The 19,618-nt window shown below is 36.2% G+C and overlaps 1 protein-coding gene across 4 annotated transcripts in view; it reads left to right on the top strand.

Moving 5' to 3' along the window:
- The window catches only part of Spf45 (splicing factor 45), a 362,347-nt gene extending 342,954 nt beyond the window's left edge, over positions 1-19,393 (top strand). For all 4 annotated transcript variants that reach the window (XM_090392270.1, XM_090392272.1, XM_090392269.1 and 1 more), the window contains 2 exons: positions 16,035-16,212; positions 19,152-19,393. In XM_090392270.1, the coding sequence (XP_090248396.1) occupies positions 16,035-16,212; positions 19,152-19,249 (276 nt within the window). In that variant the 3' untranslated portion in view covers positions 19,250-19,393. The remainder of the gene's footprint in view (positions 1-16,034; positions 16,213-19,151) is intronic.
- Positions 19,394-19,618: the final 225 nt, after the last annotated feature.

The raw sequence follows: 19,618 nt of genomic DNA, 5'->3' as shown, positions 1-19,618 counted from the left end.
AAATTCGTCCCTCTGTCCAGGCCTTTTAAACTATGCAGTGCAACCAACTGTAAGACTTTTATACCTCCGCTCTTTTCTCCAAATTTCCCAAAATATATCTGTATGTCTGAATCATTTTGTACTCTGCTATTTAGATCTCCAACAAGGACCAACGTTTTCCTTTTTCATTGTTTCAGTTGCTTTCTCTCTGTATGGATATGTATTCATGATTGCATGCCTGTTGAGTGTTTTTTTACCACTGTGCTGTCACTATTTGTTTCGTTTAACAGTTTTTCTAAGTAATTACTCCATACATCAATCCATTTTTTTCCAGTTTTCATGTTACCTTTATTATCTCTATTTCCTTTTACAGCACTCTTTCTTCCATTTCTGAGCTTTTTCAATAAAGCTCAGAAATGGAAGAAATTTGATCTTTATTTTCTATGTTATTACCAAAGTCTTCCTATAACTTTTGTTTAGCTTTCTTACTTTTGTCTCTGTATTCTCTAAAAGCACAAGCTGACTTATTCACTAGGAACTTTCAATATGCTTTCTTCTTTTCCTTCACTGCCTCTTTAACTTCCTGTGTCCACCATGGAGTTCTGATTTTTCTATACTTGCAGACAACCTTATGACATGCATCTTTGACTGAATCAGTTAATGGCTTGCCATTGAGTCTCTAAGGTTTGGTTCCCTGTTCTCAAAATCTTTCATTTTTTCTTGATTAACATTTGTGTATTTTAGTCTATAGTTCACATCTAAGAGTTGCTTAAGTTTTATTTGCTTTAAAACTTTCTTACATGTTTTCCTTTTCATTATGAAATTCAATTTTATCCTGCTCAAGACCAAATACTGATCACCTCCAATTTCAAATCCTCTGTATACTAATATCCTGCACTAGTGAGAAAACATTACACTATCAATGAGACTTTTCTTATCTCTTGCCTCTTCTCTCCATGTGAATTTGTGCACATTTTTATGTTGGAACATTGTATTAGTAATAACCAGTCCATTTCTTGAGCAGAAATCCAACAGGTATTTGCCATTATTGCTCTTTCTCCAAATTTCCTTCAAATTTCTTCAAAATTGAGAACAGGAATCAAACCTTGGAGATTCAGTGGCAAACTCTAAAGGAAACATTGATTGATTCTGCCAGAGAGGCATGTGGTGAGGTTGTGTGCAAAGATAAAAAAATCAGAACTCCCTGGTGGACACAGGAAGTTAAAGAGGCAGTGAAGGAAAAGAAGAAAGCATATCAAAAGTTCCTGGCAAATAAGTCAGCTTTTACTCTTACAGAATACAGAGACAAATGTAAGAAAGCTAAACAGTGTGTAAAACTAGCTAAACAAAAGTCATGGGAGGACTTTGGCAAGAAGGTGGCAAAATATTCTGGAGGTTGTTGAAGAAGCTTAGGAATGGAGGAAAGAGTGCTGTAAAAGGAATTAGAGATGATAAAGGTGAAATGAAAACAGGAGAAAAAGATATCCTTGAAGTATGGAGTAATTACTTTGAAAAACTGCTAAATGAAACAAGCAGTGATGACAGCACAGTGATAAAAAACACTGACCAGGCATGCAGTCAGGAATACATATCCATACTTGAAGTAGAAAAAGCCATCAAAGGCTTGAAATGTGGAAAGGCAGCAGGAGTAGATGATATTCGACCAGAAATGCTGAAGTATGGTGGTATAAGAGTCTTACAGTGGCTGCACTGCATAGTTCAGAAAGCCTGGACAGAGGGACGAATTCCCGATGATTGGAGTAGAGCTCTCATAGTACCCATATATAAAAAGAGAAATAAAACTGAATGTGAGAATTACAGAGGTATTTCCCTACTGAGTGTTCCTGGCAAGATCTATGCAAGTATACTTGAGAAACGGTTGAGAAAAGCTTGGTGAAGAACAAGCTGGATTCAGGCCAAATAGAGGCTGTCAGGATCAGATCTTCACTTTACGACAAATAGTCGAGAAAGCATGGGAATATAACAAAGATCTGTATTTAAGTTTTGTCGATTTGGAAAAGGCATATGACAAGGTGCCAAGAGAGAAGCTATTCAATACGCTGCAGTTATATGGTGTCAATGGGGCATTATATCAAGCAATACTTAGTCTTTATTTGAGTTGTGAGTCTGCAGTTAGAATTGAAGGAAGTACAGGAAGATGGTTTAATGTTAAATCTGGTGTGAGACAAGGATGTACGTTATCCCCTCTGTTATTCATTATCTATATGGATCACATTATGAAGGAATGTGGTATTAAACCTGATATCAAAATTGGAGATGTTAATGTCAGCTCTTTGCTTTATGCGGATGATGTTATACTTCTAAATAAATCCGCTACAAGTCTGCAAGATTCTCTGACTAAATTGAATAGCTGTTGTAATAGATATGGTATGAAGGTCAGCAATAAAAAGACAAAGACAATGAAAATAGGCAGAATCATTGAAAATGTCAACTGTGTTGTGAATGGAGAACCTGTGGAACAAGTAAAACATTTCAGCTACTTAGGCACATTTTTTACTGAAGATGGTAAACTAAATATAGAAATAGACAACAGAATCAGCAAAGCTGGTATCGTGGGAAGTCAATTGAATAAATTCATATGGAATAAGAAAGAAATTAGTCGGAACACTAAATTAGCTGTATACAAGACTGTGTTCAAACCAATTTTAACTTATGGATCTGAGAGCTGGGTCAGAAGTAAAACACTTGACCAAAGACTAGAGACCGCAGATATGAGAGTCCTGAGAAAGATTAGAGGCGTGAACAGATGGCATCAATGGCAATATCATATTAAAAATGAGGATATTAGGAAAGAACTTGACATTGTCAGCATCCAGGAATGCGTTAGCAGAGCTAATCTCAGATGGTATGGTCACTTAAATAGAATGGGAGAGGAAAGATTAGCAAAACAAGTGTTCTCTGCCAGGTTGGCAGGAAAACGACCCAGAGGAAGACCAAGATATAGGTGGATTGATACGGTACAAAGTACCTTAGACGATAGAAATATAAGATCTGATAATGTTGGAGTCTTGACAAGTAACAGACTGATTTGGAGGAAAATTGTAGATAGGAAGTTAGTAATGATGTAATTTTTTCATGTAGTACTGTCATATCCTGTACACCCCTTGAGGGTACATGGCAGGAATTTGATGATGATGATGATGAGGACCAACTTTTTCCTTTTTCATTGTGTCATTTGCTTTCTCTAAAGCCTCAAAAGTTTCCTCCACTTCTACTTTAGTAGAACCTTCTATGGGACCATAGGCACAAAAGGTCTTCCTGTTTGATGTTATAATCACAAAGGGAGGATGTTGTACTATAGATGAAACTTGGAAAAGATTGTGATCCAAATAATCAGGAGAGCAGTGACCTCAATACTATATCTAGAAGAATAACTAGTTATGAAAATATCACAAGTGTTGAGGTGAATGAAGAGGATTGTCAAGAATCCTGATGAGTTGAAGACTCTCTCAGCTCCAAGAACTCATCACTAGAGGGCACTCTGCTACACCTGTCTTATCGTCTCTCCCTCTACTTAATTATCCTGCTTTCAGTGCCATCCCACCCATCACCACCACTAAGAGTATTTATTGTATGTAAATTGTGTGTGTTCTCATGGCAGATTTGCCTGTACTTGGGATGAAAAAAACCAAAGTTTCAATGAGAAAAAACTGCTACCTCCATATGAGATTGGCTAACTCTCAATTATTTGAAAAAGCCCATATAAAGATTTTTCTCATCACAACATGGGAACCAGGAGGGTGACTTCATTATTATGGTGATTGGATTGCAGGAAATCACATTTCTGCGATAAGTGTGATTACCTGCATGGATACAGAATTGTGGTGCTAGTAGACAGCAGATCAGTGGAACACAATGAGTCAATGAAATCTTGAGCCACATTCTTGTTTTCTCATAAAAAAAAAAAGTCTTTACATCTTCTCCACTTATTTGTGATAATTCTCAGCTCAACATCCAAGTCTAAATCTCTGTTCTCAGACAGACTCAAAACTTTCCTGGAACAAGTGCCTCCGTAGCGCAATTGGAAGAACAATGGTACATTGCGCCTTTCGATTGGAATAGGCCTAAGTTCACTTCTCATCGTAACGGGAGGAATCTTTATGTGGACGATTTTCAATCGAAGGTGAGTTAGCCGATCTCATACGGAGGTAGCAGGGTTTTTTCTCCCAGAAACTTAGGTTTTTCATCCTGCATACAGACAAATCGGCCCTTCAGAACACATGCAATTTACAGACAAAAAACACTAGTTGTGATGGTGTAAGTGGGTGGTAGATGGTGTTAATGGAGATGATTGGTAGTAGAAGTTCGGTGTAGTGGTTGAGACAGTTGTATAAATAGTAGGTGACCTTCCGCGATGAGTCTGCGGACTCCTTGGAGGTGTCATGAATAATAATGATAAAAAAAGTACAATCATGTCACTACTTGGGAATCATCAGCTTTCAAAAAACTTAGCACCTTTTCCCCTCAAGATGGTATTTACTCTGTTTAAATTCCAAATCCAACCTACATTAGAATACTGCTCTCATGTGTGAGGTGATGCACCTAAAAATTCTTGATGTTGTTTATAAATGACAGTTCTCTTCAGCCACTTTTTTGCATTGTGTCTCCTCCGTAGATATTTCCATGGCCATTGTTTAGCAGAATGGTAGGTATTATGCCTACCATTTCTGCAAGATCTACAGGAACTCGTGCTACAGCTGCTCAATATTCCTTTACAGTTGAACTATACTAACAGAACTTTCTACTCCCAGTCATCTTTCATTCCTTTCACCTCAGTTCTGTAGAACACTCTCCCCCATGAAGCATTTCCAAAGGACTCCAACATTTCCAACAGTTCAAGAAGAATATCAACAGATTACTCTATTCCTGACCCTGCCCACACAGTATCTGTTTGTTATAGGCTTTTCTGCCTTTTGTGTATAGGGGGAAAAAAAAGTGCATCCTTTGGCAAGGAATATCATATGGCACATAAGTACAAGGGTCATTCATATAACAGAATGAATTGAATCATACAGAGTGTAGTTTTGATAGTGAAGTTGGGCTGTAGTGGTTGTTACAGTGTTGCATTTGGATTTGACATCACCTGTGGAATCCAAACAGATCAGGTTTGGATTCCACAGGTGATGATGCACCTCATTTAGGTTGTTTATACCATGAATGTGAAAGAAAAGTTTCATTAACAGTTTTTAAATTTTGGGGGATTTTTTTTTATTTTAACCATGGGGACAATATATTTATTCATGTTTACTGTCAGATTAGTATTTCAGAAGCTAAGAGATAAAGAGCATAGGATTGTTCTGTGCAAAGAGATCTTAGATATGTTGTCCATACAGAGAGCATCTGGTCTCCACCTTATGTTGCTTTAACACTGCTTCTCTCATACCATTATGCATTCTCTCCCTTCAGCTGATCAGGGAAAAAAAAAAAAGAGTCTGCATTTTTTTAATTTTATTTTCGTTATTATTCTTACAGGTAACTCCAAGGAGTCCTTAGACTCATTGAGAGAGGCCCTAAACATCATGTCAAGAACTATCCAACATTGGTGCAGTATCTATCATACTTTGCTTTGAACTTATTCACAGTCATGGCTCCCTATTCCACTCATTCACTACTCTTCAAGCAAAAAGCTTGGTTTTAATATCTTTGCTAACTATGCTCTTACCCAGTTTCCATGGATGGCTCCCAGTTCTCCACACCAGACTTGTTCTGAAAAATTTCTTCTGAATTAATCTTGTAAAAACCCTTCAGTAATGTGAATGTCTCAATCATATCACCACTTCTCTGTCTATCAACAAATTTTTGTAAGGGTCATTCCATGGAATGACCTGCTACCAAGTCTTGATGGAGAGGATCCAGGTGAGTGATCCTCTCCACCAAGAAACCCTGGTGTTCCCTAAACTTTAACTCCCTATCCACTAACACTCCCAAGTCTCTGGAGTAGTTTCACTAATGTAGTATACAGCTGGTAATCTTTTCACCCCAAAACCTTACACTTATTCATCATTATCATCAAATTCCTGACATGCCCTCAATGGGTATACAAGATATGTTTAGTACTGCATGAAAAATTTACATCATTACTAACTTCCTATCCACAATTTTCCTTAAAATCAATCTGTTACATGTCAAGACTCCAACATTGTCAGATCTTATATTTCTATCTTCTAAGGCACTTTTTACCATATCAATCCACCCATGTCTTAGTCTTCCCCTTGGGTCTTTTTTCCTGCCAACCTGGCAGAGAACACTTGTTTTGCTAATCTTTCCTTGCCCATTCTGTTTAACTGACCATACCACCTGAGATTAGCTCTGCTAACAATGTCAAATTCTTTCCTAATATCCTCATTTTTAATATCATTTTGCCATTGATGCCATATGTTCACATCCCTAATCTTTCTCCGGACTCTCATATCTGCGGTCTCTAGTCTTTGGTCAAGTGTTTTATTTCTAACCCAGGTCTCAGATCCATAAGTTAAAATTGGTTTGAACACTGTGTTGTATACAGCTAATTTAATGTTTTGACTAATTTCTCTCTTATTCCATATAAATTCATTCAGTTGACTTCCTTCCACACCAACTTTGTTGATTCTGTGATGTACTTCCATATTTAATTTACCATCTTCACTAAAAATCGTGATTAAGTAGCTGAAATGTTTTACTTGTTCTATAGGTTCTCCATTCACAAGGCAGTTGATATTTTCAATGTGTCTGCCTATTTTCATTGTCTTGTTATAACAATGAAAATAGGGGGTGCCACATTAAACTGACATCCATTCTCCTTTACCAATTCTGAAAATCTATCCAAATCATCCTACGAAATTTTGACATCATCTGTATTAACTACTGCTCTATACAACTTTGCATCAGCAAATAACTGAATAGTTCCAATCAGATCCTTTCCTGTATTGTTAATGAACAAATTAAACAGCAGTCCAAGAACAGAACCACGCCACTAGGCACAGGCCTTCTTTTGGGTTCTATTCTTGAATAAACTACTTTCTGATAACTATCCATCTCACCAACTCTTTATCCATCCCATGTGCTGCAGTTTACTGATTAGAATTCCATGTGGTGTCTTGTCAAAGGCCTTTGCAAAATCTAGCAGTATCGCTGTAAACCTTTATCCAACTCAAATGCATTATCATCGAATTTGCTCTTATACAATATCTGGTGGCCAACATGCCTGTTTTTCTGCTATAGTAAAAGATGGGGAGATTCTATATCTCTACAATATGTCTGGCATACCCTTTAATCACATGCACTGCATGGCAGAAGATTGGGGGAGGAACCACATCCCTTGTCTGGGTACTAAACACAAAAACAGTCACTGACAGTCAATAAGCAAGGTGGTGGTGTTTCATCAGTAAATAAAGGTCTTGTACCATCTTGATATGTTTGGTTAGCATTTCCTATGACTAAAAAGATCATCATCATCATCAAATTCCTGCCATGTACCCTCAAGGGGTGTACAGGATATGACAGTACTACATGAAAAAATTACATCATTACTAACTTCCTATCTACAATTTTCCTCCAAATCAGTCTGTTACTTGTCAAGACTCCAACATTATCAGATCTTATATTTCTATCGTCTAAGGCACTTTGTACCGTATCAATCCACCTATATCTTGGTCTTCCTCTGGGTCGTTTTCCTGCCAACCTGGCAGAGAACACTTGTTTTGCTAATCTTTCCTCTCCCATTCTATTTAAGTGACCATACCATCTGAGATTAGCTCTGCTAACACATTCCTGGATGCTGACAATGTCAAGTTCTTTCCTAATATCCTCATTTTTAATATGATATTGCCATTGATGCCATCTGTTCACGCCTCTAATCTTTCTCAGGACTCTCATATCTGCGGTCTCTAGTCTTTGGTCAAGTGTTTTACTTCTGACCCAGCTCTCAGATCCATAAGTTAAAATTGGTTTGAACACAGTCTTGTATACAGCTAATTTAGTGTTCCGACTAATTTCTTTCTTATTCCATATGAATTTATTCAATTGACTTCCCACGATACCAGCTTTGCTGATTCTGTTGTCTATTTCTATATTTAGTTTACCATCTTCAGTAAAAATTGTGCCTAAGTAGCTGAAATGTTTTACTTGTTCCACAGGTTCTCCATTCACAACACAGTTGACATTTTCAATGATTCTGCCTATTTTCATTGTCTTTGTCTTTTTATTGCTGACCTTCATACCATATCTATTACAACAGCTATTCAATTTAGTCAGAGAATCTTGCAGACTTGTAGCGGATTTATTTAGAAGTATAACATCATCCGCATAAAGCAAAGAGCTGACATTAACATCTCCAATTTTGATATCAGGTTTAATACCACATTCCTTCATAATGTGATCCATATAGATAATGAATAGAATAACAGAGGGGATAATGTACATCCTTGTCTCACACTAGATTTAACATTAAACCATCTTCCTGTACTTCCTTCAATTCTAACTGCTGACTCACAACTCAAATAAAGACTAAGTATTGCTTGATATAATGCCCCATTGACACCATATAACTGCATCGTATTGAATAGCTTCTCTCTTGGCACCTTGTCATATGCCTTTTCCAAATCGACAAAACTTAAATACAGATCTTTGTTATATTCCCATGCTTTCTCGACTATTTGTCGTAAAGTGAAGATCTGATCCTGACAGCCTCTATTTGGCCTGAATCCAGCTTGTTCTTCACTAAACTTTTCTTCCACAATTCTTCTCAACCGTTTCTCAAGTATACTTGCATAGATCTTGCCAGGAACACTCAGTAGGGAAATACCTCTGTAATTCTCACATTCAGTTTTATTTCCCTTTTTATATATGGGTACTATGAGAGCTCTACTCCAATCATCGGGAATTCGTCCCTCTGTCCAGGCTTTCTGAACTATGCAGTGCAGCCACTGTAAGACTTTTATACCACCGTACTTCAGCATTTCTGGTCGAATATCATCTATTCTTGCTGCCTTTCCATATTTCAAGCCTTTGATGGCTTTTTTCTACTTCAAGTATGGATATGTATTCCTGACTGTATGCCTGTAGAATGCTTTTTACCACTGTGCTATCACTGCTTGTTTCATTTAGCAATTTTTCGAAGTAATTACTCCATACTTCAAGGATATCTTTTTCTCCTGTTTTCATGTCACCTTTATCATCTCTAACTCCTTTTACAGCACTCTTTCCTCCATTTCTAAGTTTCTTCAATAACCTCCAGAATATCTTACCATCTTCTTGATATTTATTTTCTATATTCTTGCCAAAGTCCTCCCATGACTTTTGTTTAGCTAGTTTTACACACTGTTCAGCTTTCTTACATTTGTCTCTGTATTCTGTAAGAGTAAAAGCTGACTTATTTGCCAGGAACTTTTGATATGCTTTCTTCTTTTCCTTCACTGCCTCTTTAACTTCCTGTGTCCACCAGGGAGTTCTGATTTTTTTTATCTTTGCACACAACCTCACCACATGCCTCTCTGGCAGAATCAATCGATGTTTCCTTCAGAGTTTGCCACTGAATCTCCAAGGTTTGATTCCTGTTCTCAAACTCTTTCATTTTCTTTTCAATAATATTTCTGTATTTTAGTCTACAGTTTACATCTGAGAGCTGCTCAACTTTTATTCCCTTTAAAACTTTCTTACATGTCATTCTTTTCAATATGAAATTCAATTTTATCCTGCTCAAGACTAAATAGTGATCACTTCCAATTTCAAATCCTCTGTACACTCTGGTGTCCTGCACCAGGGAGAAAACATCACTATCAACAATAACATAGTCAATGAGACTTTTCTTATTCCTAGCCTCTTCTCTCCATGTGAATTTGTGCCCATTTTTATGTTGGAACATGGTGTTAGTAATAACCAGTCCATGTCCTGAGCAGAAATCCAACAGATATTTGCCATTATTATTAGCTTTGCTCTTTTCTCCAAATTTTCCCAAAATATTTTTGTATGTCTCACAATCATTTCCTACTCTACTATTTAGATCCCCAACAAGGACCAACTTTTCCTTTTTCATTGTGTCAGTTGCTTTTTCTAAAGCCTCAAAAAATTCCTCCACTTCTACCTTAATAGAACCTTCTGTGGGACCATAGGCACAAATAGTCTCATTGTCCAGTTCCCCATTCTCATATTTGCCCACATTACTCTACTTGCGACTGACTGCCATTCAAGAAGATTAGCCTCGTATTTTGTGTTGAATACTATGGCTACTCCTTCTTTTCCTTGATTGTTATTGCCTGAATATAACATTTTGTATTTATTGCTCAGAAAGATCTCACCAGTTTTGGTCTTTTTTGTTTCAGTCACCCCTATTATGTCGATCTGGTACTTATCTAATTCCTCAGCTATCTCCATTTCTTTGCCATTCAGGCTTCTTACGTTGATAGTACCGATCTTTAACTCTGGTGATGTTGAGTTGGGGTTTGTTTTCAGATTTGTTCCAGTAGCTGACTTTTCGCTGTTCGCCCTGGTTCCCTGGCGAAAACAACGGGGGCCTTGTTTAACCGGGCGACGCCCCAGCCGTCATGAAATTTTGTCATGTTGTACCATCATTTTTTATTTTGGTTTAACCAATAAGAATACAATTTGGTCGGCTAAATCCCAAATTGCCAGCCCATCCTCGTTCGTTCAGTATCAAAGTAGATACCCAACAGGGTGCACCACGAGAAGGTGAGGATTGGACATTAGGTCCGAAGCCCTGGTCGGTTCTCCGCATTCCTTTAAAGGCTATGTGGAGGTCTCCTCTCAGTTATACAGCTTTGACCCTTCTATTTAAATGTGGGAGTGTTCACTGGCATTGGCAGAGCATCTTGGGTGGTAATGGGTCTCACCTCAAGGAGGCAAGGTTGACTTAACTATGAGGGTGATATATACAGGGTGTTCGGGATAAATTTGACATATTTATAATTAATTATATTTTTCCGTAAGTTACATGTATTAACACACACTTCTCTTCATTTAAAAGTTTGGACCCTTCTTCATTCATATACAAGATGTGAGAAAGGATGGATAGCTGGAACCCACCTGAATCATGGAAGAGAATAACTTGTATCATGATGATTCGTGCCCGCCATCAAAATAAGGATATTACGACTGCTGCCCAATGCTCCCTGAATACAGTAAAAACAATCAGGCATGAACTAGAGACTTGCAATGGTGACTACGAGGATGTAGCAAGAAGAAAGATCCCTAGCAGACGATCTGATTGCGTTCGTACAGCAGAATTCCTCGCAAATCTGCAGGAACAGGTGTTGAAGAACCCTGGCATTGGAATTCGGGCTTTGTTCGTGGAGTTGCTAACTGTAGTCAAGCCCTGGATAACAAGGGTAGGCAATGGTAGGCCGTATGTATGGCAGCAGGATTCGGCCCCTTGCCACACCTCTGGGAAAAGTCAAAAATGGTTGTCTGAAAATTTCTACGACTTCACCAGTCCAAATGTTTGGCCTCCAAACTCCCCAGACCTTAACCCCATGGATTATTTTGTATGGGGCGCAGGTGAAAAAGACACCAATCGCACTTCCAGTAATACAAAAGCCCAGTTAATGGATAAAATTAAAACAGTTTTTGCGGCCCTTCCCAGGGAGACTGTAGCATCAGCTTGTTCGAGGTTCCGAAGCAGAATTGAAGCTGTGATCGATGCTAATGGTGGTTATTTTGAGTAAATCTTGTTGATAGTATTGTAATTAACTCTGCCTGTAATGTTTTTTTGTCAATTCATTAAATTTAATAGATACAAAGAAGATTTTCTTTTTCCTTACGAAACTGTCAAATTTATCCCGAACACCCTGTATATTATGCAACACAGACCAATGACAAAGAAATGCTACAAATTGTTTGCAGCTTGAAATTTCTAATATATACTTTAATCATATTTTAATATTTGAACTCTTTAGCACTACTGCGTGAACCTATCTTCATATCTTATTAGTGTTTGTGAAAATATATATTTGTATTTAAGTCAAGCTTTTCTGTTTATTTTTTTTTCAGCTTTTTGTGTACATTATACTGATGTGATATGAATTTTGATCAACTGGCATTATCAATGATATTAGTTTATAGGTTGCCTGAGAACTTCTTGTGAATTAGTGATTGGGTAGAGAACTGATTTCCCATCTGCATCATAGATCTGATTTTACTCTGCCTAAGATGTGTTTCTGTTTAGTCATGTAAAGGATGAAGTAAACATCAAAAAATGTGCATTCTCATGAGAGTTAAATGACAAAATTAGATGCTGTGGCTAAAGCTAAGTTTCTAGATTAGATATATTCCATATTAGATGTAGACCTCACAACACTGAACTTCTTAATCCCTTAAAAAAAATATCCAGACTGTCATTTACAATATTATCTTAAAGTTTTCAGTAATTATTTGCATCTGAAATATCATGATGATCACTACCAACAAAATGAAGTCTCAACTAGTGTTGTGTGCATTATAAGTACACTTCTTCAGAATAATGAAGTAAAATTACTTGATATTTATAATAGCTGGATTTACAACAAATAAGCTAATGGTATCGGTATTAACGAATATTTAAAATGAATCAACAGTTGCATGTATGCAGTTCATGATGCTGTAAACAGGTAGAAAGGCTGGCTTATGGATTTAATGTTAATTTATTTAATGGTATTAATTCACAACAGGAAAATAATTAATATTTAACTTAATTGCATATTTCACGGGTATTATATCCAGCATCTTCAGAGCATGAAAACAGTTTGTCACAGTACATGAACAGCAACAATTTAGTTAAGTGGCACCAGTTTAAAAAATTGTAATGGGAACTAAAATCCTAATTGGTACCATCTATTGTTGGATAAAGGGAGTGAAATAAACTATTAATTGGATCTTAAAATTACTGTCTCCCACATTTATGACTTCTGTACACTTTTTTCCCCCCATTTGATCCTGAATAAAGGTTTTTCCAAGGCATGGGCTACTAATCCCGACTTTGCCTCAACGCTAGCACTGAATGCATTTTTTATGTTCTCCCCGTCTGTCCATAATAAACCAATTCACTTCATATGTTCCTGGATGCGATAAGGAAGAGAGTTTATCCTTATGTAAACAGATGAGAGTTGTCAGTTTGATGTGTGGTTTAAATATGGTGATGAGCTAATAAATAAATATGATGCAAAATAAGCACACAAATGTGCCTGAATGTATGGGATGGTAACAGATTAGCTGTGGTCTTGTATATTAGGTGATGGGATTTCTGGGGAGCATGTAGTCATTGGCTAAAAGAGCGTGATGCAAGGAAGTTGAGTTTAGTGGTGAGCACATTATCATCAGAATAGATTGCTCTGGCTCTGTGAATTAGTGCTTTTAGGATACCATATTATTGAGCTGGATGCTGGTGTGATTGTGTAAATATCTCCCACTATATGTAGGATTTCTATAAACAGAAAAAGATAATGAACCATCAGGAAGGTGTTTGACTAGCAGATCTAGGAAAATATGCAAGTGAAGATCATCTTGACTATGCAACGTTGGACAAACTGAAAGCCAACATTTGAACGTAAATGACCAGGACTCCTTATAAGCGGCATGACTTTGGTGCTCAACAATGCTACTGTGCACACCACTAATGAATGGTTACGCTGTAATCATTGGGAAACTCTGCTGCCACATCACCCCCTCCTCCTACAGCCCAGACTTCCTTTGTTCACCCTCCTCAAGAAAATCCTTTCCAACAGGCATCACTTCAGTTGAGGAAATTCATCAGGCAGTGCAATGTTGGTTACTGGGTGTGGGCACGGACTTAGTCAGTACTGGTATAGGGACAAGTGCATCAATAAATTTGGAGACTTTGTGGAGAAGTAGTGCATATTCACTTATTTATTGGTGTAAAATTTCAACTTCCTATTATTAAACATTCTTGAGAAAAAAAATTCTGTTACCTTACTTTTTGGAAACCCTTCATACATAAATACATAAACAGTGGATAAATTATATATATTTATTTTTTTCAACCATGATTTCAGGAAATTCTGACAGACAAATAAAAACAAAGTAACTAACTATAATGAATGATGTGCCTTTGTATGAAGTTGCATTTCTTATGATGCATGTAATAACAGGATTTTTCTGCAGATTATTTGTCATTTGCTTTGAAGTCTCAAGAAAGGCATTGCAACTGAGTGGTCTCCTTAAACATTGGAAAAATAACTCTGAACTTCTTTCCAGTTTTGGCATTTGGCATTATTGGCCCTTTCTTCTTTTTACTAATTGCAAACTTACTAAACTGAAGCAAATATTTATTATTACACCCTCCATGGAGTTGCAGACTCATTGTGGGAGGTTCATTCGACTGACAACATATTTATCATACCAAATCTTAAAATCCTTAACACTTCTTGCATTAATAACATAAAATATATCGGGTAATGTGTTCCATTCACTGACAATTTTCCATGTAAAAAATCTACTCCTTGCACCCCCCTCTTCACCATGCTCTTACATAACTTATAGGGATGGCCTCTGGTTCTTCCTCTCTTGCCTATTACTCCTTTTAAATCCCCCTTTGGAATAATCCAATAAAATCCTCTCACTAACTTAAACGTCTGTCATATCATCTCTTTTCCTCCTTTCCACCAAACTCTGCAATCCACATTCTTCAACCTCTCCCTCTCCATAGCCAGTATTCTAAAGTCCTAATATTGTCTTAGTCACTTGTATCTGGATCCTCTCAAGTGTTTCCTCATTGAAAACTGGTGACCAAAGTTGAGCACAATAGTCCAAGTGTGGTCTGATCAGTGCTTTATATAGTGGCAAAACCACTTCCTTATCCCTAAATGTTAGAGAATTTCTTATCATAGCAGCACTATGATGTTCCATCCTTACAACAATGCAATATGCCCTCTAAATTTCAGTCTCTGCTGTCAACCATCACTCCCAAATCTCATCTACTTCCTGCAGCACAGCACCTTATATTTCTGTATTCCAAAATGCAACATTTTGCAGTTATTAATATTAAAACCCATTATCGGATTCCATTTTCTGAGAGGATAATGCTGTTACAACTTAAGGGAAACCCTGTTAATATAAATATCATCCAAGCTTATGCACCCACAGCTGACAAAAGTGAAGAAGTTGAAGAGTTTTATGAACACTTAAAAGGGATTAAAAATCTAACAAAGAAACATGAAATAAACACAGTGATGGGTGACTTCAATGTGAAAATGGGCAGAGGGGATGATGGAGAAATTGTTGGAGAGCATGGCTTACGCACCAGAAATGAACGAGGAGATCACCTTGTCCAGTTCTGTCAGGAAGAAGATCTAGCAATAGCAAACCCCTGGTTTAAACTTCCACCCAGAAGATTGTACATTTGGAAATTGCCTCAAGATAACTGACATAATATTGTCAGAAATCAAATTTGTTACATACTGATAAATAAAAGATTCCACAGTAGTATAAGGAGTGCAAAGACTTATCATCGAGCAGATATCTCATCAGACCACAATCCCATATAATTATGATACTTTCATAAGAAAATTAATCAAGTTTTGCTGCAGTATCTTTATTAACTAGAAAGAAGTAAATCCCATCTATGATACAAGGAACATTTGTATTGGTATAATAAGTTTAGTTTAATCCTTTATCCAAGTGTGAGCAAACAAAGTTTGCGCCTGAAAGTATCTTCAGGACTGGGTTAAGGTGGTACAACACACTTTCAACATTTGTATGGTTGTGATTTTTTTTTTTTTTTTTTTTTTTAAGCCTGTCTAACATTGGAGGTAGCAGAGTTCTCCCTCCTGAAAATTCTGTTTTACTCTCCCTGTTATCAAAATTTGATTTATTTCTTATAGCATAGATGCATGCTGTATTATAAAATACATTAGACATCTCGGCCGTAACAGGAGAAATTTATGAGAAAGTAGGTGACATAATTTTAGCTTTCTTTTTTTTTTTTCAGTAAAAAAAAAAAAGTCCTTTAATGTCATTCAAGGAGAATTTCAGTTTTTATTGATATGTATGTATGTATGTATGTATGTGCACATATAGCACTTATCAGGTAACTTTATTTTATTAAACAGAATATGGTAGGTCCTGGAGAGGTAGATGAAGATTTAGAACCTGAGACACAAGAGGAATGTGGGAAATATGGTGAAGTTGTTCGGTGTCTGATATTTGAAATACCTGGTGGTAATGTTCCAGATGATGAAGCAGTGCGAATCTTTGTAGAATTTAAAAGACTTGAATCTGCTATTAAAGGTAAATATTGTAGATTTTTTTTTTTAAGAAATTATTCTCGTTGCCTGTGCAAGATTAAATGATAATACATTTGGTATGGTCTGTTGATATTTAGATCAAGTGAAACATAGATAAGTACTTTAAGAAAAAAATTATTACAGTTGGAAGATTTATAACTAATTATAATATTTTAACATAATTTACTAATAACCGTTATAACAATACAGTACTAGGAAAGTAAGTTCCTAGTACTGAGAGTTTTTGTTCTCTTAGGTTTCTGCCTAGTCTGACGAAAACCAATGAGTTTGAAACAGCTGTCAGACTAGTGAAACCTATCAAAATGGACCAAGAGAGGACAATATACGGGCACTTTTAGCATTCGTGCTTTTCCTATTAGGTTCGGCTAAGGCAACTCATAGTATGGTGGCAGTGTATTCTCAAAAATTGACCATCTCTCTGGTCAGTTTTTGCATGAAACTTTTGTAGTTTCTGTATTCGGCTTTGAGATGATGTTGGATTTAATATCCACTTAATTTATATAAATTTGCATCGTCGAAATGAAGTTTTTTTTATTTTAGCAAATACTTTACCCACTGACCCACAGTTCATTTACGGAAAATACACCTTTCCAACACTCCAAGTTCCCTAGTACTGAAAGTTTTGCTCTCTTAGGTTTCTGCCTGGTCTCTGACAAACCAGTGAGTTTGAAACAACTGTCAGACTAGTGAAACCTATCAAAATGGACCACTAGAAGGCAATATGCCGGGTGCTTTTAGCATTCGTGCTTTTCCTATTAGGTTGGGCTAGAACAACTCATAGTATGGTGGCGGTGTATTCCCGTAAGCTCTCTGGTCAATTTTCACATGAAACTTTTGTACTTTCTGTATTCTGCTTTGAGATGATGTTGGATTTAATATCCACTTAATTTATATAATTTTGCATCAAAATGAAGCCTTTGGCTCTTTATTCAACCGAGAGTTTGCTTACTGAAAATACACCTCTCCGACACTGAGAGTTTTTGCTCTCTTAAGTTTCTGTCTAGTCTCTGACGAAAACCAGTGAGTTTGAAAAAGCTGTCAGACTAATGAAACCTATCAAAATTGACCAATAGAAGGCAATATATGGGGGTGTGTTTAGCATGCGTGCTTTTCCTATTAGGTTCGCTAGGACAACTTGTATGACTGCTGTGTATTCCTGTAAACTCTGGTCAATTTTTGCCTGTGCAGAAACTTTTATAGTTTCTGTATTGGGCTTTGAGATGATGTTGAATTTAATATCCACTTAATTTATATAGTACTTGATTTAGTTTAGTTGTAACATAATTTGTGTTATTTAAAATCATTTTGCTAATTTTGTAATTAGACATTAAGATGACCTGGCAAATTTTAGTAAAAATACCCAATAGTCACCAAAATGAATGTAATTATTAATGCATTGATGAAATTCAGATCTTATTAAATGGGCCTGGTACTTAATAATGATATATAAAGTTCATATTTTATTTTATGGAATATTTGGTGTACTATACTTTCCAACCTAAAATGAGAGAAAGAAACAAACATCAGCTGTTTTAGAGATAAATTGAAAATAACAGGTGAAGCTGCTGTATCTACATTTCCTGCTGAGCTGTAGAAAATTATCAAACAAAATGAAATTACGGTTACCACCAAATTTTCAATGTAGATGTGGCCTCTATTGGGAAAAAAATGCCATCTAGAACTTTTATATCAAAAGAAGCAGTGCATCCTGCTATAAAGTATCAAATGGTCGCACAACTGTTATGCTTAGAGGGAATGCTAATGGAGATTTTAAATTGAAGCCACTGCTTGTCTGTCAAACTCAGAACCCAAGGGCTTTAAAAGGATCTAACAAAAACTTTTTACTAGTAATTTGGTGTGCGAATTAGAAGGCTTGGGTCCCAAAGATTGGTTTAACTCTTATTTTTGTCCGGCAAGAGAAATAACTTAGCTTTTAGATAACGCAACTGGTCATCTACATTCTCTTAATGGTCTGTGTGAGAATGTGAAAGTTTTATTTTTCCATCAAATATGACATCATTGCAACTTTCAAAGCCTATTTTCTTAAAAAGATGTTCTCAAAGGCAGTAGAAACAACAACAGGATAAAATACGATTATACTCCAAGAATTTTGGAAAAATTTTAACATTAAACACACAATTGAAAACATTAATGACTTGTGGAAGCAGTGTCTTCTAGCTGCATGAAAGCTGTTTGTAAAACCTTTTGCCAAAATGCACTAATAATTTAGGTTGTTTTCAAAATTCTGTGAACAACATGGTTGAAGACCTTGGTTTTGATGCAGAAGATGTTAAAGAATTATTGGATTCAAATTCAAAAGATTTCAGTGACAACAAACAAATGGAATGTGAAGTTGAGGTTCGAAAGGAGACAAAGAACTGGATGGAATGTTTCACAATTAGAATCACTTAAGCAGCAAGTAATGGATATGGATCCAGATGTTAATCTAAGAATGCTTGTTTGCCGAGGTCTAGAGAGAGTCATTGTGCTTGTTATCATAGAATTTATGCTGATAAGAAAAAAACTAAAACTGTTCAAATGACTCTTGATAACTTTTTTGATAAAAAATTGCAGTAACTAATGTAGGTACAAGCATTTATTAAACATTTACTTTGCATTCATTTTTTATCTTTCCTAAAAGAGTACCATATAAAACGAATTATTAATACAGTAATCGATCACAGACGAATTGTAATTTTTACCAATGATTATTAGATTTGATTAACGTGATTTTATTAGTCGATTTTTATTTTCCCACAAGTTTAACATTTCCATTATATCAGACATTAAATTATTCTTTTCAGGTATGGTTTAACAGTAGTTTTTAAGGCTAAGTTATGCTATCAAATATGGTAAATACTAGCACAGTATGAATTTTGTATTGTATATTATTCATGTTTAATCATTTTATTTTTTAAATAGCTGTTGTTGACCTTAATGGCCGTTATTTTGGAGGAAGAGTTGTTCGTGCCAGTTTTTATGATCATGATAAATTTCGGCGCTTGGAATTGGCTGAATAGTTTTCATCTGCAGAATATAATATAATACTTTTGTTATCCAAATTTTCAAACACATGTAACCTAATTATTAAAATATTTCCTGTGCTTTCTCTTGTGTATAGATATTGTGAATAAAACAGAACTTTTTTCCCATCCTCAGAACAATGTTGTTATTATTATTACGGGCAACTCCAAGGAGTGAACAGACTCATCGTCTTTCACACAGTATCTATCATATACCTTGCCTTAAACTCATTCATGGTCATAGCACCCACAACAGAATCTGGCAGCTTATTCCACTCATTTACCTAGCTCTAACACCCCTGTTAACCACATTTTTGCCCAGCTTCCATGTATTGCCCCTAGTCCTCCCACCACCAGCCCTATTCT

Source organism: Typopeltis vanoorti, chromosome 5, assembly GCF_054136105.1.
Source record: "Typopeltis vanoorti isolate ZY-2024b chromosome 5, IOZ_Tvanoo_1.0, whole genome shotgun sequence".
Taxonomy (NCBI): Eukaryota; Metazoa; Arthropoda; class Arachnida; order Uropygi; family Thelyphonidae; genus Typopeltis; species Typopeltis vanoorti.
Note: the sequence above shows the minus strand (reverse complement) of the source record. Positions and strands in the feature narration are given on the sequence as shown.